Source organism: Molossus molossus, unplaced genomic scaffold (genome assembly GCF_014108415.1).
Source record: "Molossus molossus isolate mMolMol1 unplaced genomic scaffold, mMolMol1.p scaffold_m16_p_5, whole genome shotgun sequence".
NCBI lineage: Eukaryota > Metazoa > Chordata > Mammalia > Chiroptera > Molossidae > Molossus > Molossus molossus.
In genome coordinates this window covers 79,982,948-80,010,590 of record NW_023425388.1, presented here as the reverse complement: position 1 = coordinate 80,010,590, position 27,643 = coordinate 79,982,948, and the positions used below count along the sequence as shown (strand labels likewise).

The 27,643-nt window shown below is 38.1% G+C and overlaps 1 protein-coding gene across 2 annotated transcripts in view; it reads left to right on the top strand.

The window, feature by feature from the left end:
• Positions 1–27,643, top strand: part of ALCAM (activated leukocyte cell adhesion molecule) — a 202,067-nt gene that overhangs the window by 130,608 nt on the left and 43,816 nt on the right. For both annotated transcript variants that reach the window (XM_036242876.1, XM_036242875.1), the window contains exons 2-3: positions 12,972–13,072; positions 17,393–17,612. In XM_036242876.1, coding sequence (XP_036098769.1) covers positions 12,972–13,072; positions 17,393–17,612 — 321 coding nt within the window. The remainder of the gene's footprint in view (positions 1–12,971; positions 13,073–17,392; positions 17,613–27,643) is intronic.

Sequence of the window (27,643 nt, the reverse complement as noted above, 5' to 3'; positions counted from 1 at the left end):
AAAGACATGGGTTTTAACATGAAAAAGACTTGATTTGAATTCCAACCTTTTCATTTTATTCATTCAATAAAACACTTTTGGTAGTCCATGTCCCTGCTCTGCTGGGTGTTTGAAATGCATAGATAAAGCACTGCTCTCTCTGTTAACTGGGTGCCTTATCTACCGTAAAGAGTTTTTTTATATCTCTGGTTCCTTATCTGAAAGATGCCTACTGCCTCAGTTACTTACAGTTTTCTATGTTCTTATGAAAATTAGATGAGCTATTGTAGAAAGGAGTTAGTGTGCCTGGGAATAAATGCTCAATTATTACATAGCAGCTCACTGAGAGACCGGTGATCAGATACGTTAGTTTTTTTTGTTGTTGTTGTTGTTGTTTTTTGTAGTCCCTCCAATCTACAGGTTTGTTTTTTTGTTTTTGTTTTTTGTTTTTTTGTGTGTTTTTTCTAATATCTAAGTCAAAATGTGGAAAGCACTATAACACTTTTCAAGCAATGTTCCTAAATTGGCCATTATATAAAATGAAATATGAGCATGTAATAATTTTCTCTATATATAATAGTGATGAGAATTGGACTTAGTTGAGAATTTATTTTGAGCCCCGGCTTTACCACATACTGGCTCAGTGATGTTGGAATCATCTCTTAGTTTCTCAGGGCGAACAGTGTCTTATTAGTAAAACAAAGTATCATAATATTTGTTCACCATACAGGCTAATTTGCTCATCATACAGGATTCTGTGAGGCCCAAAAAATGTACGGAGTATAGAAAAGAATATTGTGAGCTACAAAGTACCATAAAAAGTTGATTATTACTATCATTGCTCTACTATATCATTTGTTTTTAATTTAGGTAAGCCTTTATTAAATCAAAGTGAAATTTTGTGTTGTTGTTTTTGTTTGTTTTTCACTATGTTCATATTGAAATCCTAGTCTACTAATGTCAGAGGAGGGTCAATATAGTTATGTTCTGCCTGATTTCATGCATGTGTTAGTCAGGAGCCTCTGAGAACAGATGCCTATGTGGATAAAACATGCACGAATTGTATTAGAGGAAACACTAATGATAGCAGAAAATGATGAGGGAGCTGGAGAGCTGAGAGACTTGGCAGACAGCAATGTAAATCTGACCCTGAGGGATAGAAAGTTGGGTGGACATGTCCTCAATTGCAATGAGGTCGATGGGATGTTCGTCAGGAAGCTGGGGAGTCCATGACAACAGTCAGATCTCAGAGGGGTGCCTTGTCTCCCAGAATATCACATGCCTTGGCATCCCTGCTGCGCTTAGTCATGAGCTGGGAACAGCTAGTAGAAAGTGTGGTCTTAGTACAAGCTTGGTGATGGATATTAGGGTGTCGCAGGTGGGTCCATGGAAAGTTACATCCCTTGCAGTTGGGGGCTGTGAGGTACGTTTTCCTGTCCAGCAAACCTCACCAACATTTTCTCTTTGAATAATAAAGAAGAGGAAACATTGATGTAGTTGATGCTTAAACGAGGATGTGAGAAGCAGAAGCAGATGAGATATGACATAAGCTTCGCAATCACAGAAAACCAACCACAGCCCAGCCGGTGTGGCTCAGTGGTTGCGCATCGACCCATGCACCACGAGGTCGTTGGGTTTGATTCCCCATCAAGGCAAATGCCCAAGTCGTGGGCCCAATCCCCTGTGGGGGGCATGCCCCCCTCCACCTGGCCCCATCCCACCCCAGCAGGCCTTCACCGCACTATTGTCTGCATGCATGGGCTATGCATATATGAATATAAGTTCTTGGTTAAGTTACAGTTAACCCTGGTACTATGAAATGAAGCTTTCGGAGTTAAAATCTTTGGGAGTGAGGGACAGTTTCAAAGCTGGAGACAACTTCAGGTCCAGATTTCATAAGATCTTTAAAACATTCCTCCGCTCTGACACCCCTAGCAATGATAAAATTACCTTTCAATACAGCTTTCTATATTTCTCATCACTTTCCTAAATTATCTTGTTCTCTTTCCTACTTTTCCTCCCACTCTTCAATGAAGAAGAATGACTGGCAGGGAAAATGGCATACATAAAAAGTTATTGTTAATATTAATGGATGACACAATTGTCTCTCCAAGTTCATGCATTCAATAGTAGCTTCACTGAGCTGTCACTGTGGACAAGCTACACTGGGCACTGTTTTCCCCGCTTACCTGGTCTTGCAGGTGACACTGGAGTCTGGAAGGTGATTTCAATTTCATATCATAGATTATGCTGCTTTCCTACGTGTGCGTGTAACTATTTGCTTTACTTTGAAATTTTATCTTCCCTGTGCTTTTCTTCTCTTTCAAAAATATCATTTGGGACAAATGTTTTTATTTCTCCCTCCTTCTCAAAACTAGAAAATTAGATTTTAAAGTAAGCTGAGTGTAGTTCCAAAGGAAAGGGGAAATGCCATAGAGAGCCATCATTTTCTTCCAGTGACCTTAAATTATATTACAACACCTCTGGGGAGTTGTCGATTAAAAGCATGGAATTTACCCAAATCTCAGTCTCGGAAACCAGCCAGCCACCTGTACCGAATATGTGGGAAAACCTTTTAAATAGCTTTTTAACCTTTATTACTTACCATGTTTGATTGAAATCTATATCCTCAGGAGACATAGGCAATGCTAATTGGGATTCATGTGAAACAAACAAAAAAATAAAGAGCAAAAGCCTATTTCAACCTATGTAAACATTTTCTGGTATCTAGGTAATACTTAATATGGAATATACCAGAAGTGAACATACTGGACAAGATTATTCAACCAATCTACAGAAGTTTACTACTCTGCTCATTCAGTAGCCTGAGCAATTCATTTGCTATCACTGGTAATTTACTTACCTCCATTATAAATTAAAATTCTCTACTGCTGTTGAATATGACTTTAAATGGTAAAGTAATACATTTAGCACAGTTGTTGCTTCTGTGAGGACAAAGATGATCTTGTCAGATAAAAGTCTTAGTAATGTATCTTTGCTAAGACATGTTGAGAAATAGTAAAGCTATTAGGAATTAATTGTGGATTTGGGAGTGTTATCAAGGACAGCTTTGATTTTCTCAAATCAAGAGGTCTTTTAGTTGTTATGGCATTCAATTATTTGCAGAAAACAAATTTAATAATGTCATAATAACTATGAACTCTCTCTGATGGCAGACTCTAGTCTCAGTTCCAAAAGTTTCCATCACATCAGATGATGCAATTTAGGTCTTTTGTGCCTGCTTTCCTGTTGATAGTGTTGTCAAGAATACAGTACAGCTATTGTTCTTGCTAAAAAATAATTGAACTGTACTCACAATTTCAATACAATTTATGTCAAAATGCTCAGGAAAATGTAAGTTTCACATATAAATACAGCTGATACCCTTAAATAATTAAACCTGGACTTTCACACTCAGAAAACACTCAGAGCAATGGAGCATGAAAGTATTTGTCTTTCCTTTGCATTATTTTAACCCGGAAAGTGTTCAAATATTTGTTTCTTCTACCTACCTTTTTTGTTAAGCCAGTTCCCAGTTGAAGTCCTAAGGATCTAGGTATAGGCTATGCAAGAACTAACGCAGGAAAGGGAGCAGAAGGAAAATAATGTGTTTTTTTGTTTGCTTTTTGTTTTTTATCCTCAGCTGAGGACATTTTTTTATTTTTTGTTCAGATAGAGTGGGAGGGAGAGAGAGGAAAAGAGAGAGAGAGAGAGAGAGAGAGAGAAACATCTACGTGAAAGAGACACATCGAGTGGTTGTCACCTGTACAACCCAACCAGGGCCGGGGACAAACTGCAACCGAAGTACATGCCCTTAGCAGGAACCAAACCCGGGTCTCTCTGGACCACAGGATGATGCTCTAACCGTTGAGCCAAACCGGCCAGGGTGGAAAATAATGTTTTACTTATTATTATTATGTATCATATTTTATTGACTAATTGTCTGAGTGGAGGACAATTATATGATTCTCCTTATATGAGCATCTTAAAAACCAGCATCAATTCCTAGATAATTAGGAGAAGTATGATAATAGACAATAGTGAATTTTATGAACTTTAATTAACATAAATTATTAATTACATAAATGATTTTTCACTGTGAAATCTACTTTAGAATAAAATATAGAATAGTGTTCAATGTGCTCACTTTGTGTCCCCCTTATTTTCCATAAACACACACACACACACACACACACAGAGCATTAAGTGTTTTTATTTAAGTTTGTCCCTGCAGAAAGGCCAGTGTTTTGGCATGTTGGCGTAGGCCCCATTGCCTAGTCAAAAATTCATCGCTGAAGAACGATGACATGGTAAACACAGAGTTCAGTTGTGGGACAAATGTGTGGGAATCCCAGTCTCATCACTGGAACAAAGAATGCGGGGCACGTTGCCAGAGAAGGCTCAAAGACCGGTGCTTGTGGTGACATTTCAAAAAGTCTAGATCTGTGCACTGTTTTGCATGTATGCCTTTAAAATTTTTTTTAATGCAAAAGTCGCTGTTTTGAAGAATTTTAAGATACTGACTTCTGATCACCATAGTGCCCCTCACCCTCACCTTGTTGGATTCCCTAAAATTTCAAAAAATAGCACGTGCCTTTCTAGAAATGCTAAATGCAGAGAAAAGAATATGAGCTGTAAGAACAGGTTCTTGAGAATTTCAATAGAATGCAGTGGGGCTGTATTTTACTCGTTGAGCTCTTGCAAATGGTGCTGCAACAGATTTCAAAATGAGTAAGATGAAGGCTTTCCCTTCAAATAGCTTGCAGTATAGTGGAAGAATTAAACTGATAATTTTCCCTTTTTGAGGTGAAATTAAAATTTTAAACAAAGAAATATATATGTCTATAATTTAAACTCCAAAGGAGCAGGTTTGTCACGTGGTTTATTGATGATTGATAGATCGATTGATTGATTGATCTTTTATTTATCCCTACTGAATTCCCCAACCTGGAACAGTGATTGGCACAGAGTAGGTTCTCAGTAGTCAATGAATAAATAAATGAATGATGATAAAAATGTAAACACTTTATATAGGGAGGGGGAAAAAAACAATGTATTTGGCTCTTAGTTCTTTTCAGTGGGTTCATACATGGTGTGGATATACACTTTATTTTATTATTTCTATATTAATGAACATTTACGTTACTCCAGTTTTTTAGTATTCAGAATAATGCTGTATTATCTTTGTATACAATTACTCACCTGTGCAAAAACTTCAGTAGGAGAGCTTCTCAGTGGTGGAGTGACTGCATCAAAGGGCATTAGCCTTTTAAAACGGATCCCATCAAGTTGTGCCTCCATAGGTTCTATTCAACTTAGAATGAACCTTACATATTTTGGGGTTTTTTATTAAATATTTTATTCTTTATTGATTTTAGAGAGAGAGGAAGGAAGAGATAGAAACATCGATGAGAGAGAACATCGATTGTCTGCCTCCTGCATGCACCCCACTGGGGATTTGGCCCACAACCTGGGCATGTGCCCTGACCAGGAATCAAACCAGCGACCTCTTGGTGCATGGGTTGATGTCAACCACTCAGCCACACCGGCAGGGCTACATATTTTATTTTTTACTCAATGTTCTCTTTGACAAATTGATGGAAACTTTGCATTCTCTTTATATGAAGCTTTGGGGCTTTTTAAATTACTTTAGAGGCATCGTAGATGCCCTGGAGTTCATTTATAGACCCCAATTTTAAAAACTCTAACAAACACAGTAGAATCTGCACATTTGCTGATTTAAAATTATTATGGTATCTCTCAAAGAATAAAAACAAGCATCTATGACAAATCAGTTAGGTTGCTTTTAAATAATTTCTAAATAGAATGTTTGCTTATAATTTAAAGTAGTCCCAAAAGGAATTTAAACGCTAGTGTTGATGGCAAAAGTAAAGAGATCTAACAGTTTATTGCATTTCTTAGGGAAATTTTATGTGCATTTATGAATTTGGGAAAACTGCCAGTGTTGGGACATATTCCTTATGAAGGCCAAAGATTTACTATGTAGAAATTACTATAATAAAAAACAAATGGAGTTTGCCTTAAAAGAGGACACCCAGTGTCACTCGGTGGCTCTACATGGTCCCTGCCTATGACGTTCTGGTGAAGTAGTTCTTCCCATCTATAGAAACCTGTATTTAGTGTTCAAGATCAATGAGATGTCCTCAAGAGGCCTTTACCAGTGTCCTCAAGCTCATTGCTGGGATTCCTTCCTCTGCACTCCACAGCGCGTCATTAGCCTCTTAGGCAGAGCATACGAATTCCATCATGTTCCCTCAGGAGCCGGCCTTGGGATTCTTTTTATGTGCTCTTCTCACTAAACAGTTAGCAATGGGACTTTAGTAGGAGCTCAATAAATCGATGGTGCGTGAAGGTATAAATAAATGAGTTTTGAGATAGACCTTAAGGATATGTAGAAATGTAGCCAGAGCCAAAGGAACAATGATAAAATGGAGAGATAGGGCAAAGCCTAAACTAATTGGGAAGAATTACGACTTACCCGGCCTCATAGATCATTCCATGCTTATAGTATAATGAGCTATCGGAAAACGGTAAATTGAGAAGATAGTTTTCAGCACGGTAGTGCAAATACTGATATTCTATTATAAAACTTTGTACCGTTTTTATAAATTTCCTTTGTGAGACAATATGGATTCTTACACTGACCTCTACTTTTTAAATGATTGAGTATTTTGAGCGTTATAATATACCAAACTTGGAAGGGAGTAAAGAGCACATGTCTTAAAATATATTTCTGTGTAACAGCAGTATTTTATGATTAATAAAATGGTTCTTTTTCCTCTAAATGTTATTTCACAGTGTCCTCATCATTGTATTGAAAGATAGAATTTAATGCATGTATGTATAGGAACTACTTTGTAATATATAACCCTTCTAAAGGAAATGCAGAAAGTAAATGTTAAACAACTGTGTCCCTACTTCAAATTCAGCAAAGACACACTGGTGGCCCCTCAACTATGTAAGTTTACGAAAAGGAAACTGACAAAGGGAAAGAGAGGAGAAAAACCCTTTTCTCTACTTCTCAAAATAACATTAGATTTTATCAGCTGTCTTTTCCCATCTGCCATCCATTCAAATTTACTTGGGAATTAAAGGCCTTTGTAACACACACACACACACACACACACAGTCTTACTTGTTTTATATCACGTGACCTTGACAAAAAGCTGAAACTCTTGTTTAATGCAATAAAGTATGGAAAGAAATGTGAGAACACTTTGTGTCACTGAATCATAATAAAAATCACAGGTTTGGAAATGTACTTTAAAGCCATCTACTTCACCCTGCATCAAAAGAACTATGATATATTATAATATTAAATAAAATGTCATACATAGAGTTTAGAAAGTACATATAGCATGTATAATTTGTGTTAGATTATGGCACATGAGTTAGACTTGTTAGACAGAATGTTTCTTGACATTTCTATAAAGAGATTGAATCTCAAATTCCTAGAGTCAAGAATCAATGTCCGTGAATAGTTTAAATAAGATGTTTTGTGAGGAAAACAAATTTGAATTTGATAATAACAAGGTGCCATTATGTGCCTTTTCTGGATCCATCTGTTCATTCATATTCAGTCCTACTGAATATGATTTAGTCCTACACTGAGATTCTATTTGGTAACAAAGATCCCTTTATTGAAAACCACAGTGTTGAATGAAGGTCAATGGTTGAAAGTCTAAATCAATGGTTCTCAACTAGACTGGAGTTTGGAGCATGGGGATGTTTTCCTCCCAGGGAACATTTGTCATGTCTGCAGATTTTCTTGTTGTCATAACTGGAGAAGGGTACGGTTGGCATCTCATGGGCACAGGTGGGGATGCTGCTACACATGCACAGGACAGTCTCCCATGATAAAGATTTATTCAGCTCAAGTGTCAGTGGCGATGAGGTTGAGAAACACTGCTGTAAACTGATGTTATAAAATATTTGCATGTTCTAATTAGAGTTGCACATATCCTAATTTATTAATAAAGTGTATGGGGACACTAACATATTTACCTGTCAAATTCTTCAAAGAAATGTGAAAATAACTTCTTTTTTTAATCCTCACTCAAGGATATTTTTCCACTGATTTCCAAATAGAGTGGGAGGGAGACAGAGAGAGAGAAACATTGATGTGAGAGAGACACATCGATTGGTTGCCTTCTACACGACCCCAACCAGGGCTGGGGATTGAACCTGCAACCCAGGTACCTGCCCTTGACTGGAATCAAACCCGTGACTCTTTGGTTCTCAGGCCGATGCTCTAACCTCTGAGTTAAACTGGCTATGGCATGAAAGTAACTTCTAAGAATAACTCTCTTGTTTCTACCTACTTTCTCCCCAACAATTAATTTGCACAAATAAATTTCTCTAAAATTTCTGTAGTACTGGGAGTTATTTCTTATAAACTCTGAGCCAGCTGTAACTGTGAATAACCCTTCTATAGCACCTAACAGGCTACAGAACTTAAAAAAAGAGAAAGAAATGCTTTTAAGAATGATGATGTGCCCTGGCCAGTTTGGCTCAGCGGTTAGAGTGTCGGCCTGCGGTCTGGAGAGACCCGGGTTCGGTTCCCGCTAGGGGCACGTACTTCGGTTGCAGTTTGTCCCCGCCCCTGGTTGGTCGTGCGGGTGGCAGCCACTCGATGTGTCCCTTCACGTCGATGTTTCTCTCTCTCTCTCCCTTCCTCTCTCTCCCTCCTACTCTATCTGTACAAGGGATGGAAAAATATCCTCGGGTGAGGATTAAAAAAAAAAAAAAGAATGATGATGTGCCAGTCTGTGTGGCTCAGTGGACTGAGTGTGGTCCCATGGACTGAGAGGTCCTGGTTCGATTCCCGGTTCGATTCCTGGTCAGGGCACGTGCCCAGGTTGCTGGCTCAATTCCCAGTAGGAGGCATGTAGGAGGCAGCCAATCAATGTTTCTCTCTCACATCAATGCTTCTATCTTTCCTTTCCTCTATCTCTCTAAAAAAATCAATGAAAACATATTAAAAATAAAAAGAATGATGATGCTATTAAAAAACAATACAATAAAAATAATTAGCCATGTTCAATTACAGCATGTAAAAATAGACTCTGTTTCATTCTTATCCTATTTTCTATATTATTTGCTGTTCTTCTACTAAAATGTGGTAGCAGGTTTCAAATTTTAAGTTATCTCAACTCAAATGTCCATGTTAGCAATGTAAAGAGAATGATTACTTGGAACTTGATAGTCCTTAAGAATTCATTTATACAGAAAAAGTATTTTTTGCCAATGTGGCCAACATTATTACATCTTTTATTATTTCAATTAGAAATAAAAAGTGTTCACCTAACTTCTGTTTTAGTGCCTCTTTAAGTTATTTGCTATACAAAATGCATAACTACAACTACCTCTACTTTATGATCCCTTGCCTGACATTCTATATGTTAGAATTATTTGGTTAGGAGATTTTTCTTAAGCTATAATTTTTTCATATATTTTTACTAAATTCTCTTATGTAATCTTTCCAGTTCTATTTTTCTTTGTCTTTAATAATTCTTCATTAAAAATACTTAAATTCACACAGCTTCTCAAATACAACATGTTTTTATATTTTATTTTAAGTCAGGACATTTTGATAGAAACAATAGTACTAATACCTTAATTTTACAATATCACAATACCTTAAATTTATAGAACACATTGAATACAGATATGTTCTAGCCCATTTAAAGTATGTTATAACATGTGCATGTACACACAGATAGAAATGAACACAGTTGTGCACACACATATTTTTTCTACATTCTATATTTAACCTCTTTGAGGAGAAACATCATAGTCATTCTATATTTGCAGTAATGTCCAATAATCTCTAGGCTACAAAACCATGAATAATTTAATCAACTAATATTACGGGGAGAAAACTGAGGGGAATTCTAGTAAGCGAAATTTAATTCAGACTTGGCAATTCAAAGATAAAATCTCTTCCGTAAAAAGTATAAACAGAATCATTTGTGTTGACAGGTACTTTGAGTCTCACTGGCACTTCATGTCAAAGACGGAGACATATTCAGAAATCAGGATACCAATTCATCACCAAATCAGAGTTGTCTTTGTAGCCCCTTCAAAGGGAGCTAGAGAAATTAGCTTTCTCCCACATTCAAGCATTTACTCTTTCTGCCAAGTGAGCCTGTAAGTTAGTTACCCTTACCAGAAGAGGAAGGTTGATGATTACTTGAAACTTATTTTTTAAATCATCATAACTGTGGACACTAATTATGTCCAACTGATCATCATGCGTTTTTCCCTGAGTCGGTGGACCAGTGCTCTGTCTGTAACTGTTGGCCTTTTACCCTCTGGCCTCATTCTTGTCACATGTCATATTTTCCTTGTGTTTGTTATGCTCTAAAGAGTTCTGTCCTAGCTAATTTGGGATGTCAAGTTGTCATTAAAAGACCCAATGCATGAATTTTCACATAATTTAAAATGATCTTTAAATTATTGTGTCCATTACAAGTAATGAAATGACATTTCATAGTATCGTTTGCAAATCACAGAGCACAAATAATCCTTAATTTCTTTTGAAAGGGAAGGGGGGAATGTTTTCTGTGGTTTCATCCATGAACTCTTATTAAAATGTTTGTTTTGTGTTGTTTCTTCTTGGAAAAGAGAGTGCCATCCAAGTACAAGTCCGTGTTTTCTGTGCACCAAAGATAATTTATGACAGCCTTGAGCATATGTGGTAGGAATAAGAATTCATAAAATCCCAGTGTTGTCAACTCTATCCTGATTTTCAAAAGTTAATTTGATAACAAAAATGGAAAGGACTCCACAACGTTCAAATGAGAAAATGAGAAATCATCTTATTAGATTCCCATTTGAATCCATGGGCTGCTCCTGAGGATGCAAAGACTAAACATATATGGTCCCTTCCCCATTATAACTGCACTTTCATCACTAAGATACTATGAACTTGAAATTCATAAAGCTTTAAGTTTTTAAATAAAATTTGGGAGATATATGTATGTATGTATGTGTGTGTGTGTGTGTGTATATATATATATTATTGAGGTAATTTTTTTATTATAACACTGAAGATACGATAAACAATTTTAATAAACCTCTTATCTCCAAAAGCAAGTGAAAACCACATTATCATGGGTTACACCTTGTATTTTTTATTTGAACAGCGTTAAAAATGCTGGAAACTAGGTGCTATGTGACATAAATGCATAACATGTTTGTTCCTTGTAATGTTTTTGTTCATTGGAGCAAAATTGCTTTAAAGGAAAATAGCTTCCTTAACTGAGAATTTTCAAATATGGATTTTATTACCTTTATTTTTCTTTTCAAAGGTTAATGTTTTTTACCCCAATATGAAGTTTTGTGTGTGTTGTGATTGATGGGTAATATGGTATTCAACCTGTCCTGTTTCTTCAGAAAGTCATAAGATGGTCTTATTTACGTGTTGCAAATTGCCTTAGCTCTGCACTTCAGCACCACCTGGTGGACAAAATATCTTTTTTTTTTTTCTCTACAGTTAAATTTAGCCCTTCACGCTATCCAATTATGGCATCTTAATTATAAAAGTATTCATCTTAGACATTACTGTAAACAATATGAGGTAAAAAAAAAAAATCTGAGGTGTTCCCTAAGTACTACTGACAAGTTAAATGTCTGAATTTTTTAAAACTTCATGAATATATATGAATTTGAAGTCTCCTACATACATATGCAAAAATTGTTAGGTTGATTTTACAATTTAATTTGTTATCATTTACATCTTTTTTCTCAATAAAGAATTAGATCAGACTAAGGAGTTTTCAGTGCCTTAGTTGCAAATTATGTTTTAAGTTAGATTGTATACACTTTATAAGTACTTTATGAAGAATGTTCATACAACAAATTCTTTTTTTGATAATAGTTAATGTACATTTAAAATAAGAAAGGGGGACATCTGTAATACTTTCAACAATAAAACATATATATATATAGTAGTATTTTCACATTACTACTAAAAAATAAGCCATTTTATGTTTACTTTCTCATTTATAACTAAAATTTAGTTCTTAGTTTTTAATACTTTAAAATATTTTCCAGAAGAAAAATATGATATTTTCAAGTGAAAAATACAATTATATTTAAAGTTAGTTTTGACAATATAACACATGCTATCTTTGTCTGCTTCCACACTTCTGTGAAATATAGTGAATGTTTTTCCCATGAAATGCAGAGAAAACACGCATTCACATTTGACTGTGTTCCTCTGGAATATACTCTCATGTATTTCCTGATAAAATGGGGGGAGGGAGGTCTGTAAATTTGAATACTGTGATATTCAAAGGCTTAGTAGCTAAATAAGAACTGATGATATTTAGATAGTAATATGTTCTAGCTTCACACTTTTAGTATGTCATTAAAGATCAAATTAAAATAAATAACCTTCATTAAGATATGTATCTTAACTGAAGTTATTTATAGTAGTCTCCCCCACCCCCCTAATTCAAGGCTTCGGTTTCAGTTACCTGAAGACAACCGAGGTCAGAAACGATTAAAGTGAAAATTCCAGAAGTAAACAATTCGTGAGTTTAAGCGAGCACCATTCTGAGCAATATGATGCAATTTCATGCTGTCTTGCCCTGTTCTACTGTATTGTTGGTTATTGCTGTTAATCTCTTATTATGCTTAATTTAGAAATTAAACTCTATTATAGGCATGTACAGGCTGGGGCAAAAATAGGTTTGCAGTTGTGAATACATGAAACACAGTTTATTCTTGTATTATTATTTATTAATTATTGTATATTTTTTCCATACAAATAACCGTAAACCTATTTGTGCTCCACCCTGTGTATGTAGGGAAGAAACATCATCTGTTTAGGGTTTGGTACTACCTGTGGTTTCAGGCATCTGATGGCCATCTTGGAATGTATCCCCTATGGATAAGGGGTACTACTATACTTTGTTATTCCAAGAAAACACTTACAATCTGTCTTTTTTCCTTTTTTTCCTAAGGCCTTGGATTGTATACTGTAAGTTCAGCATATGGAGATACCATAATCATGCCTTGCCGACTCGATGTACCTCAGAATCTCATGTTTGGCAAATGGAAATATGTAAGTGCAACCTCCCTTGGATTTAGTCAATCGCCTCTCATTTTTTAAATGAAATTCCTTCTGTGAGTGCATGTGAATTTCAAATGAACATATTGGCAACATTGGACTGTGGTGCAGATGTAGGAAAGTAGAATTCATGTGTTGAATGTGTCAAAAGAATAATTCCTAACCCTTACATAACCAATGCTAATTTAAAATAAAGCCAATAAACACCTAATTCTTCTATCACATTAGTCTGAAAAATTCAACCGCGAGTGTTAGAGGCAGAAGAAAAGGCAGAGTTCCAGAGTACAGAGAGTGGAGTATAGACCAGAGCTCAGTGAAGACAGCAGCTACATGCTCCTGTTCTGCTTAGAGTGGCTACTGGGAGGCCAGGGACACCAGGAGACAGCATACCCAAAGAGTCATTGATAATCAACCATCATATTAAAAGCTCATTTCTGGTTATTTCATCTTAAAACTGTATGGATATGGTAGGCCCTTTTTACATTTAACATTGTTGATTGTATCCATTTCTTGCAGATAGCAAAATCATATCTTCTCAAGTATCAAGGTACAGGTGGGTCTGGAAATGGAGAGTAGATACCCTGGTAGGTGGATGTGGAGTAGCTAGGTAACATCAACTGATGAATGTTTCAATTTAATGACCAAAACCAACAAAAGGTGTCCTATTGAGGCATGATTTCCCAATGCTGGATCACATGGAACCCATGGTAGTTTGCAAGCTTAAAATGGACATGTTTCCTTGAACATAATGGCAAATGTCCCCCAGCTCCTTGAAACATTACCAGATATTTGAATAGGAAAAGGATTTGATGGTCAAATAATTTTTGAAGTTTCTCTATTGCAACATTTCTCAGAGCCTTTTATATATTAACCTGCATTGTGAGTTGTCTGAGTCTGATTCATTTTCTAGATTTATTTCACCATACGTTTCCCCCTCACATGTCTGCATAACATACATTCTACAGAACACGCTTTGGGAAATGTAAGCAGTGTGCTTAAGGTTGCACCCAGAGGCTGGTATAACATATTCATTAAAAATATGGCTTCTGAGCCTGGCCAGTGAGGCTCAGTGGATTGGGTGTCGTCCCATGGACTGAGAGGTTCCAGTTCGATTCCTGGTCAGGACACATGCCCGGGTTGTGGGCTTGATCCCCAGTAGGGGGTGTGCAGGAGGCAGCTGATTGATGTTTCTTTCTCCTTCTCCCTTCCTCTATCTCTTAAAAAAAAATCAATAAAAAAAATATATAGAGAGATACGTAAAAAATATATATGGGTTCTGAAATCAGGCCAGCATGTTCTACCACAAACTCACTGTGGGATTCTGGACAGTGACTGAATCCCCATTTTCTCATCAATAAAACAACATAAGAATAACCTTCCCTATAGTGTAGTGAGGGTTACATGAAGTTACTCATATCAGAATACCTGCACAGTGCTTCTCACATGACAGTTGCATGAAAAGTGTGAGCCGCCGTGACGATGGGGCTGCAGAGTGCACAGCCCACTATGTGAGGGGCGCGCGACAGAACCGGGAGGGAGGCGACACGGCGTTCCCTGTGCTCGCCTCCTGCTGTCCAGCTCACGTCGGACCACTTCTGCTTTCCTGCAAAGGTGGACATAGGAAGTTAAGGCCTATGAGGACAATGTCTATTTGCACCCCTAGAATTCCTGTGGTCGGGAGATTACCTCATAACTCACCTGTTGAGTCCATTTATGGCCAAAATAAACAGAACCCAGATCATGAAAGTTACTGTGATCACAAACTTTTCTGAGGATAACCCAGGGAATCATTTTCACCTAAACCGAACTGGCACAAGAGGACACAAACAATAATGGCAATTTTCAGATGCTTAATTTGGTAAAAAGCTTCAGCAATAAACTGATGAGATGCATTTGATGTACCACGTGCTCTAAAAACTGTTGATTTGCAGACATGGTCTATGAGCTCTAACTTAATGTAACCTGAAGAACAAGTGGCAGGTTTGGAAAGGGTGAAAGGGGGCAAGCATGGTGGAAGGATGAATTATCTCCTCCCCTACTGCCTGGTAATCTCCCAATGAATGAGGACTCTAGTTCCCTGTGCACCCCTTTGCACCCCACTCCCACCACCGCTTCACCACCATCTGCCTCACTGCCTGGTGTGGACGAGGCATCTAATGGTCATAGAGAGTGGAACCAGGTAGTCAGAATGGGGCCCGACCACCGTGCTCCAGTCTTGCTTTGCTGAGATGCCCCAGCTGGGCTTTGGGAAAAGTTGTTTAACCAATCTCTGTCTCCTTGGTCTAGTCTGGCACTACTATCATAACTCTAGCTTAGAGGGTTTCTGAGTATTAAATCAATTAGTGCATGGAAAGCTCTAAGGATGTACCTGGTATATAGTTAAGTACTCACAACTTAATAACTATTATCTATTGCATAAGTGAATGAACAAACAAATTTAAGGAACTGGTCTAACATATTTCTCTCAAAGAGAAATGATTTAGGGCAAGGCTTTGCATTGTAAACCTGTGACAAATTTAAGATTTAAGGAGAATATTATTGATGTATTCATATATTCAACCAACTAAAACATTTGAACTCAAAGATTAGCTTCCTAATTGCATTAGGGTGGGCCCCTATAACAAAATACCAGAGACATGGACTTGAGCAACAGATATTTATCTCTGACCATTCTGGAGGCTGAGAAGTCCAAGATCAAGGTGCTGGCTGGCGCATGCGACCCTTGGTGGGGGTCCTCCTTCTGATTTATAGACAGCTGATGACCCGTCCGGCAGGTCGAGCAACGAGGACTCTAGAGGGGGAGTGAGGATGAGGAGGGACAAGAGACAGGAGAAATGAAGACAAGACAGGGCTCTGATCAAGTCTCGTTTATTCTGGGGAGATCCACACAATATATAGGGCAAGAAGCAGAAAAACAAGAACATTTGTTGCCAAGCGATAAGTTTGTGGTAACCACCCCAAAGCAATTTCAAGTAAATATCCCGGAGTAAATGGTTACTTAAAGGAATGCAGAAACATTGTATACAGAGGTATCCTGCCTTGGGGCAGGAGATGGCAGAGCAGATTTTAGCAAAATGGATGCCATGCAAATAGTCTCCCACAAGCTGATATTTTGCTATGTGCTCGTATAACCTCGTCTCTGTGCTCTCATGGAGAGACAGACGGCAGCGCGTCTCTCACCCTTCTTACGGGGTATTCATCCCATGGTGAGGGCACCATTGCCAGGACCTGGTCTAACCCTAACCACCCCTCCAAGGCTCCACCTCCAAAGACTAACTCACTGGGGGCTAGGACTTTGACATGGATTTGGGGAGCACATAAATATTTAGTCCAGAACAGTAATAAGTATTACTAACTTTTTAAAATGGAACGCCTTGAAATTTGCCATGCACTTTAAAATGTTTTATCATATCTTATTTTCTCAAAGGTCTTGTGAGGTAAGTAGAAGAGAGATTCCCCCTACTTTTGATTAAATTCCTTAGTAGGTAAGAGAATTCTTGTGGGAGCAGAGGAAGAAATGAATTATATGTCTCAGTGCTTTTGGCGTAGCTGTGTATGCCTAGATTATATTTTATTTTGATAATAAGCTTTTATATGAAAGCCCTTGGAGCTAAGTTTTATGACTCAGGTAGCAACACTGTGGATTTCAGTGATTAATCTGATTCTATTGCTAAATGGACGTGATTGTTTCACAAGGGCAAATACTGCTCCTCCGTGAAGAGTCATTAAAGTATGCTGTATGTAAAGGTCAGCTGTGTGGGTTTTGGCTGAAACTGAAAAGTATGGACATTTAAAGTATGTGGATTGAAGTAAGGACTGTGCAGAAGAGATTGCCCATGATTGCTAAATGCATGTTTGCAGGTCAGGTAGGTGTATGCTAGGTGCGATGGTTAGCTGAATGTCGTTTTGTGCATCTGTATGTTTGTTTACAACTATTTTTTTCTTTTATATGAGACACGGGGCCAGCTCTTGTCAGTTTTAAAACAGTCACTAATTCTGCCCTTCAGATGCAGGAAAAGCTCAGATTCCTAGAGCTTTGCCCAGATATTTAAGCTGATACCTGTAAAATAACTTACAGTTTCTCTCATGAAGAGAAATTCTCGGTAGCCAAAGATTTATGGGAGGCTTGTATCCAAAATTATTCTTCTTGGACACAACTATAAATATTGGTGGAATTTTAGAGCCAAGGAAATTTTATTACCCTGGATGTGATCCTGAAACATCCAAATATGCTTGTTTTTAAAATGTATTGTAATACTTTCAACAATGAAGATAAATTTAAAAAGTAAAATGCATTGTTATTTTAATCTTTAGGAAAAACCCGACGGCTCCCCAGTATTTATTGCCTTCAGGTCTTCCACGAAGAAGAGCGTGCAGTACGACGACGTACCAGAATACAAAGACAGACTGAGCCTCTCGGAAAACTACACGTTGTCCATCAGCAATGCGAGGATCAGCGATGAAAAGAGATTTGTGTGCATGCTGGTGACCGAGGACGACGTGTACGAGGCGCCCACGATAGTCAAGGTGTTCAGTAAGTAGTCTGCAGTGTGCGTGCTCAGTAGGATTGACGGCCGGTACTAGAGACCGTTCTTGAGAAAGAAGAAAACTCTCTGTAGGGTCTCCACAAGCAGGCAGCTGTAGGATTTCTTATTCTCGTGCGTGCTGTCAGTGCAGAAAACAAAAAACCCGAGATTCAACTAGGACTTTCTGCACTGAGGGACGCAAAGAATACTCTGTTGTTTTGTCGGGTAACATTTCCTGTGATTTGCAGTACTACTAAGTGATAACTGAACTGTGATCTTTAAACTTTACTGACATGTACAAAGAAATTTTCTCGGTTATGTACAGAGGTACATGATGTGCACACATAATCATACATGTCATGCATACATATATATGTGTTAGGCAGAATTTTGATATATGAAAACAATAAAATACAGGCAAAATCCAAACTATCTTGTGGTCTAGAGATTTACGTTTTATGTGTGTGTGGGTGTGGGTGTGATTGTGTGTATTTAACCCCCCCCACACACACACACAATTAACCTTTAATGCCTGCTGATTTATTTCTTCAAACTGTTCAGTTGGTTTATATAATTGCCCTAAATTAAAGTTTGCCACATTCTGAAGAAAGCAAGAAGGGGAAAACGCACAGCAGAATTAGAAGAAGAGAAGTATGTGGAAGAAACTGGAGTAACCACTGTCGTCCCTACGGCAAGGTCACATTGCCCAAGGATAACACAGCGTTAATCTTACTGTGCAAATAATACGCAAATGAGTGACTTGAGAAATTCTAATTAAAGTATTTTATCTTTTAATAGTCAAATAAAAAGTCCCACTCCTGTTACATCATCGTTTTAGAAAATACAGGAATAAAATGAGTCTCAAAAGTTTCAGGGTGCTAGTCTTTTTAATTAGGGAAGAAGGTCTCACTTTTCAGGTTTTTCCCTCTGCTGTCTGATGACTTGAAAGCACCTAGAGTTTATTAGAATAAATAGGGAAGAAAAGAACCCAGAGGGCCCAGCTGCTACAGCACGTAAGCTGGATTTTTCCTGTTGCTCATGTAGTAGCTGATGAGACTAAGTAGGACTGTCCCTTAAGCATTTATATGGACTTCAAAGCTCCTGTGGGCTTCATGACATGGATTCAAAGAGAGCGTATACTGTCAAAGGAAACCTTTGTTCTCCAGAAGAAACTTGTAAACGCATATGACGTGTTTCAGTTGATTACCTCTTCCTTTCGAGGCACCTGCCAGAAACCTCCACTCTTCTCAGTTATTTTAGGAATCAAACCACCGATCAAGTGCTTGTCAGTCATGCCCCCTTCTATTAAACACCCCAAATAATCTTCTGCATCCTGTATTTGGAAATTCCAGGTCGTTCCATTTGTGGCAATTTTTAGACTGTACTCTTTTTTTTTTTTTTTTTTTTTAATGCCATACAGCAATCTGGGAAAAAAAGCTTCAGTTTGTCTGATTAGATAAAATTTGTAAGTCATTTTGGAATACAGAGGATTTCTATGATTGTGAAAACAAACTCACACACACATACCCTCAGCCCCCCTAACCCCTGCTCTTTTGAATGTTGTTGAAAACAAAGTGATTCTCAGAAACAGAATTTGCATTCCAGGCTCTGGGCCAGGGAGAATTTAAACAGACAAGTTACACACTCTTGAAAATGGAGTTTTATACTAGAAACCGTGGGACACTGCACGTCTCGTCAAATGAACAGGACAGCTCATGATAAAGAAAATGTTTGCAAGAGCATATAGGGTCTTTGCTTTCTTAAAAATAATAAATTTACTTCAGGTCACTTTTCATGAAGCCAACAGCAGCTGTGACAGGGTGGCTTACATTCTGTGCATGTATATATTGCAGTCACTTAAGAGTTACCAGGCTCATAAATCACTCCTCTGTTTCCTTCTGTCAAATCACCTAGCAACCTGCACAGTGTACCACAAAACTGAATGTAGTTAACATGGACGAATCCCAGATCAGCTTGCTGCAGAGTGCCGTCCTCATGGGCAAAGTCAAATTGCATTTATTCAAAGTAGGAGCCATGACTGATGACTTTGTTACCTCTGATGTAGGGTTGTTTGTTTTAGTTTTAACCTGTACCTCAGATGTAAGAAACCATTTCCATAAAGCAGCCCAGATCACAATAAATCATGTGCTTTGTCACCACTAACATGGCTTTTCTTTATTTATTTATTTTGTCATTGAATGGCATCCAAATCAAACTATGTTTGCACTGAATGCACATTTGAAGTTAGTACCATTTAAAAGGAAGAATAGACCTTTTAAAGTTTCCAAAGATTCATTCAGTCATTGTGCAAAGGTCTAAGAGGTCAAATGGGCACCCAGATTGCCCAATGGCTGTCAGTGCTGTGATGGAAAAATCACCGAACTGGTCACCAGGAGACCTGGCTTCGTTAGATATGCTGCAAACTTCTCACCTTGGTCCAGTCACTTCACTAGTCTGGGGCTCTGAGTCCCTCCTCCTTCTCTTCAGGAAAATAAGTTCTTTGAATTAGATGCCAGTTTTTTCTTTTTTCTTTTATTTTTTAATTTTTGTTACAGATGTTTCTCCTTTTCTACTCCATTGACACCCTCCTCCCCATCCCCCCACCCATCCCCAGCTTTGTTGTCCATGTCCATTAGTTATGCATACATGCATATAAGTTCTGTGGTTTATCTCTTCCCTCCCCCCACCACACCCTCTTCTGAGGGTTGTCAGTCTGTACCCTACTTCCACATCTCTGGGTCTATCCTATTCCTCAGACTGTTATGTTGTTTATATTCCACAAATAATTGAGATCATGTGGTATTTGTCTTTTTCTGCTTGGCTTGTTTCACTTAGGATAATACTTTCCAGGTCCCTCCATGTCATCTCAAAGGATAAGAGATCTTTCTTTCTTACCGCTGCATAGTACTCCATTGCTATATGTACCACTGCATTTTTATCCATTCGTCCACTGATGGACACTTGGGCTGTTTCCAGATCTTCGCTATTGTAAATAGTGCTGCTATGAACATGGGGGTACATATATTCTTCCTGATTGGTGTTTCAGGCTTCTTAGGGTATATTCCTAGAAGTGGTATCACTGGGTCAAATGGCAATTCAATTTTTAATTTTTTGAGGTAACACCATATTGTTTTCCATAGTGACTGCACCAGTCTGCATTCCCACCAGCAGTGCACTAGAGTCCCCTTTTCTCTACACTCTCGCCAACATTTGTTGTTTGATGATTTGTTTATGGCGGCCATTCTGACAGGTGTGAGGTGATACCTCATTGTTGTTTTAATTTGCATTTCTCTGATGATTAGTGATGTTGAGCATTTCTTCATATATCTCTTGACCATTTGTATGTCCTGTTTGGAGAGGTGTCTATTCAGCTCCTCTGCCCATTTTTTAATTGAGTTCTTTGTCTTCCTTTTGCAGAGTTGTATGAGCACTCTATATATATTGGAAATTAACCCCTTATCTGATATATAATTGGCAATTATGCTCTCCCATACAGTGGGTAGCCTTTCCGTTTTGATGATTGTATCTTTCGCTGTGCAGAAGCTTTTGAGTTTGATGTAGTCCCATGTGTTCATTTTCTCCTTTGTTTCTGTTGCCTTAGGTGATGTATCAGTGAAAATTCTGCTGCTGCGTATGATGTCTGAAATTTTGTTGCCTACATTTTCTTCTAGGATTTATGGGTCACATTTAAGTCTTTTATCTGTTTTGAGTTTATGTTTGTATATGGTGTAAGTTGATGGTCTAGTTTCATTTTTTTGCATGTAGCTGTCCAATTTTCCCAACACTATTTATTAAAGAGGCTGTCTTTACTCCACTGTATGCTCTTGCCACCTTTGTCAAATATTAATTGAGCATAATGTCTTGGGTCCATTTCTGGGTTCTCTGTTCTGTTCTACTAGTCTATATGCCTGTTCTTGTGCCAGAACCAGGCTGTTTTGATTATCGTAGCTTTGTAGTATAACCTGATATCTGATATTGTGATACCACCTACTTTGTCCTTCTTTTTCAAGATTGCTATGACTATTCAGGGTCTTTTTTGGTTCCATATGAATTTTTGAAGTATTTTTTCTAGTTCTTTGAAATATGTCATTGGTATTTTGATGGGGATTGCATTGAATCTATAGATTGCTTTGTGTAATATGGACATTTAATGATGTTAATTCTTCCAATCCATGAACAAGGTATGTGTTTCCACTTTTTTATATCTTCCTCTATTTCTTTTTTCAATGTCCTGTAGTTTTCTGCAAATAGGTTCTTTATTTCTTTGGTTACGTTTATTCCTAGGTATCTTAAATTTTTTGCCATCATGGTAAATGGGATTGTTTTTTAGTTTCTCTTTCTGTGAGTTCATCATTGGTGTATAAGAATGCCGTTGATTTCTTGACATTAATTTTGTATCCTGCTACTTTGCCAAATTCATTTATTAAGTCTAGGAGATTTTTGATGAAGTCTTTTCTATTATAATATATCATGTCATCTGCAAATAATGACAGTTTCACTTCCTCCTTTCCAGTTTTCCCGTTGTATTCCTAGGATCCTCTTGACAATCCTAGAGAGTGGAGAAGGCGAGGACATGCTACTGTCGGCTAAAATTCCACCTGCCCAGTATTTCAAAGTTTTTCCTGTGATAGTTTGTTCAGGGGAGGAAAGAGGAGAGGAAGAAGAGCTGCACCTCTACAAAAGTGTTTGAAAACTACTGGGCTCATTTGTCCAACTTCTTATACTCTGGTGTCTGTCATTTTCAAAGAAAGACTGTTCCCATGACATGGAGTCTGGTGCACCTGAGCCAGCTCTCCTTCAGTGATGGGTGGTGCTGGTTTTCCTCACGGTTATTTGAGAGCTTGCTTTTGGAGACTGTTCTCCATGTTTTATCAGAATTGAGCCTTCCACCTCCTACCTCCCTGAGAAAGTCAGTCTACCTACAGATACTTTGTTTCAATGAAGGAAGTGGAAAATGACCTATTTAACAAATGAGACCTACATTGCATATTTCATTTTGAGTCTTTAAATTAAGAAAGAAAGAAAAAAAAACTTTCCTATTTCATGAGGAAAACAAGCTCCTTCCATGCTCACAATGGTTTACTTAAAGTACATCAGGATTTATGAGGGGTGATTGCTAACAAAGTACTGAGAGAAGCTTTCCTGGATCAACGTAACAGTGCACCTGTCTTCTCTTGCACTCCTCCCACATCAAAGTGAGCTAGATATAGATAACTCTGTATCTATGGGTGATCTAGTGTGGTTTTGCATTTATCACTCGATCCTCACTAGGCTATGAGACCCTTTCAAAATTACTTTAATAATGCAAATAAATTTGAGGCATGACTTTTTTCTTTCAGTTCTATACTTGGTTATGAATCCTTGAATCATATTAAGATATAATTCATGTAAAGTTCTTTTTAAAACACTTTGGAATCAATATGCAATTTTGTTAAAATAGTATGTGTGTCCTCTTTTATGGTCTTCCAACTAATACCCATCGATTGTTACAAGCTAATATAAAAGAAAATTACATACACAATATACAGTTAATACAGAAGGTTTGAAACAAAAGCTTGAAGAAAAAATAACTCAAATAAATGCAATAGGTATTACCATTACTTCCACAATACCCACTGTGGTTCAGTCTCCAAAACAGAAAGATGAATGAATAACAGTGTAAAGAGGACTAAAGTTTAAGCATCCTTTCAGCAAGTTTCCCTGGGTTTGTCACAGTCATTTTATTGAAATAAGAATAAATTTTTGAAAATATTAATGGAAGTTGGTCTTTACATATGGCCAAGTGTTTATGATCTTATGTGAATTAATAAAACATCACGGGGTTTACAAGGCAAAGGAGAGAACTATATTCTACATAAGAGGAAGTATGTTCCTGGTTGTTTAGGTGTATGATTTTGGTGAACTAGAAAGTAGTGAGACTTAGCCAAGCTGCCTACCCTCATTCTGTATTCAGGGCCTCATTTCTTTCAGAGGATTTTTCATATCTTTCCATGTAGTCCAGGCATAGATACTACTGAAGGAAAAGCAAACAAACAAAACAAGCAAGCGTGTTTTTCTTGTTAATTTTGACTCTTTGATTGGCCACATAAATAAATTTAATATCTTCCCTCCCTTCAGCTCTCAGACAGGTGTTACTAAATTACTGGTTTTAGTTAACCAAAGAATTTTTGTTGACCTACTCAAGCCCCAAGAATTTTTGTTATGTTTGAACATTTTGGTTGCAGCCCTCTTTCAAATGTATTACATTTGCATTCAAACATGAATTCTGAACAGATTTAATGTTTCAGCAATAACTCAGAATTATAATTATGAACATAATGACATTATATTAGAATAGTGATCACACTAAGGCTTACTGATGTACTGAAGGCTTAAATCCCCCCACCGTGTTTCACTGAAGTCACCATTTATATTGAATTTTTGTCAGTTTTGTAAAGTTTCTTTGGTCACATTTTTAATAATCAGGGGGTCAGATGTCGCTTCCTGTTTATGTTAATGTAGTGGTCTTTGTCATGCCTTTCTATTCTTTTTTTATTTTTTGATCTTTTTATTTATTTATTTATTTATTTATTTTAAATCATTACCCAAGGATATCTTTCCATTTATCTTCAGATAAAGTGTGAGGGAGAGAGAGAGGGAGAGAGAAAAACATCGATGTGAGCGAGACACATGGATTGATTGCCTCCCACACGATCCTGATCAGGGCCAGGGTACTGCAACTGAGGTACGTGCCCTTGACCAGAACTGTACCCACAACTCTTTGTTCCATGGGCCAATGCTCTAACCACTGAGAAACTGGCCAGGGCTATTTTTATATCTTTTTAATGTTTTATTTCTAATCTTTGTATTTAGAAAAGAGATAATCACCCTTGTGAAATTGTATTAGGAGAATTATATTTGTAGAGTTAGTAGTAAATAGGCCCTCCTATAATTAAAGTGCATGAGTTCCACAATAGGCAGATTTATTATTATTATTCATTATTCTAATTTGTAATATAAAAAATATTTGCAAAGGGAAATTTAACTCTCAATAGTAACCTGAAGAAGTTTACATTGTTTCACACATAGTCTTGGTAGTATTCATTTTGCTACTCCAATGACTCTTCATCTTTGTTTTCTGTGATGGTCTACGTAGGTAGCATGTCTGATAGCTGAAATCCAGATTGAGTAATAATTATGCAACAGCCAATTTAGATTAGTTTGGTAATCAAAATGATAAGTATTGGAGATGATAAACAATAAGGCTATAAAAGAAAGAATAGCTGGTTGTTTTTATCCGTCTATGCATATGAGAAGAGAATAATTCGGCTCCATGCAACTCACTAAAATCAGTGCCAACAAGGCAATCTTCATTATCTTTAGGCTGATGGTTAGAGCTAATTACAACTTCAAAATTCCATCAATGCTGGAAAACTAGCCACTAAGAATAAAATAACTTAAAATATGCTTAAATACTACTACCTTGTTGCTGAAATTTTTAACCAATTCTTCCAATGCTTCTATTAGAATTTTAGTTTACAGACTTTCCTGTATTTAAAATGCCTCTGGACTTCCGGTCAAGATGGCAGCATAGGTAGACATGGTATCACGTCCTCCCACAACCACATCAAAGTTACAACTAAACTACAGAACAACCATCATTCAAAACCGCCTGAAATCAAGCTGAATGGAAGTCGTACAACTACGGAATTAAAGCAGCAGCCACATCCAGACTGGTAGGAGGGGCGGAGACCTGCTGGTTCCACACCCACATGTGGCGAATAAAAATCAGGAGGATACGTCAGCTAGGAAAGTCCTTCCTGAGGACTGAGGGGGTCCCCGTCCCACACCAGGTGCCCCGCTCAGGGTTCCAGTGCCAGGAAGAGAATCCCCATAACTTCTGGCTGGAAAAACCAGCGGGAACTGAGGCTCAGGGAGGCTGAAGCGGCTGGAGCCCCAGGCAGCTCCCTAAAGGGCCCGCGCACGGACTTATCGGACTCTCTCCCTCTAAGCTCGGAGGGGAGGCAGCTCGAGGGGCGCCAGAGACACACAGGGAAGAACTGAGCTGTTTGACACTGGAGCGAGGGCTGGAGAGGGGCCTTTCTCCGGGACAAACGTGCTGTCAGAGGCCTTTGTTCCTTTGGTGAGACCTTCCCTGGGGCAGCAGACAGCCACCGTATCTGGGACTCCAGCAACCTGGCTCACACTGGTAGCCCCGCCCTGCTGACTCCCTGAGGCCCCGCCCCGCCCTGCCCCACCCAACTTTCAGGCCCACCCAAGCTGTTGCCAGTTGCTTAACCATAGGATTGGCCTGTCTTGGATCCTGCTTCTGGTTTTTCCTAAATTCTTTCAAATGAGCAGCATCTGGTCTCAGCTAGCCCCATGCTGCTTGTTAAGTAATACACAGAAACAAACACAGGGAGGCAGCCAAAATAAGGAGATGAAGAAACAGGTCTCAAATGAAAGAACAGAACAAACCCCCAAGATAATAACTAAGCGAAATGGAGATGAGCAACCTAACAGCGCTGAGTTCAAAATACTGCTTATAAGGATGCTCAATGAACTCAGTGAACTTAGGGAGGGCCTCAAGAGCATAAAAAAGGACCAGTCAGAAATGATGGATGCACAGTCAGAATTGAAGGAGGCATTAACTGAAATAAAGAACAATTTACACAGATTCAATAGTAGAGTATGTAAATCCAAGAAGCAAACCATCAATTTGGAATATAAGGAAGCAAAAAATGCCCAATCAGAACAGCAAAAAGAAAAAAGAATCCAAAAAAATGAGGATAGTGTAAGGAGCCTCTGAGACAACTTCCAGTGCGCCAACATTTGCATCTTGGGGGTGCCAGAAGGAGAAGAGTGAGAACAAGAAATCGAAAACCTGTTTGAAACAATAATGGCAGAAAACTTTCCTAACTTGGTGAAGGACACAGACATACAAGTCCAGGAAGCACAGAGAGTCCCAAACAAGATGAACCCCAAGAGGCCCACACCAAGACATGTCATCATCAAAATGCAAAAGGTTCAAGACAGAGAGAGAATCTTAAAAGCAGCAAGAGAAAGGCAGCTAGTTACTTACAAGGGAGTTCCCATGAGGCTGTCAGTTTATTTCTCAAAAGAAACTTTGCAGGCCAGAAGGGAGTGGCAAGAAATATTCAGAGTGATGAAAAGCAAGAACCTACAACCGCCCTGGCCGGTTTGGCTCAGCGGTTAGAGCGTCGGCCTGCGGTCCTGAGAGACCCGGGTTCGGTTCCCGCTAAGGGCACGTACCTCGGTTGCAGTTTGTCCCCGGCCCTGGTCGGTTGTGCGGGTGGCAGCCACTCGATGTGTTCCTTTCACATCGATGTTTCTCTCTCTCTGTTCCTCTCTCTCCCTCCCACTCTACCTGAACAAAAAAATGGAAAAATGTCCTCGGGTGAGGATAAAAAAAAAAAGAACCTACAACCAAGATTACTCTATCTTGCAAAGCTGTCATTTAGAATTGATGGACATATAAAGAGTTTCCCAGACAAGAAAAAGTTAAAGAAGTTCATCACCACCAAAACGTTATTATATGAAATGATGAAGGGTCTTTTTGAAGAAAAAGATAAAATATATGAACAAACAAAATGGCAATGAATACATATCTATCAACAATGGAATCTACAAACAAAATGAACAGGTAGAACAGAAACTTTCTCATAGATACAGAGAACATTTCGTTGGTTGCCAGATGGGAGGGGGGTTGGGGGAATGGGTGAAAAAGGTGAAGGATTAAGAAGTACAAATTCATTGCTAGACTGACAAACCTCAAAGGGAAAGGGGTTTGGGAGTGGGAAGAAATAAACCAAAGAACTTATATGCATAACCAATGGACACAGACAATAGTGTGGGAAAAGGTGGGAGGGGGGCGGTAGGGGGGAGGAGGGGGTCAATGGGGGGAAAATGTGGAACATCTGTAATACATTCTACGTTCAACAATAAAGATTAAAAAAATAAATAAATAAAATAAAATGCCTCTGTCCATTATCTCGGGTTCCAGATTTGAATGATTTCACCACATTTATAGTTTTGTAAT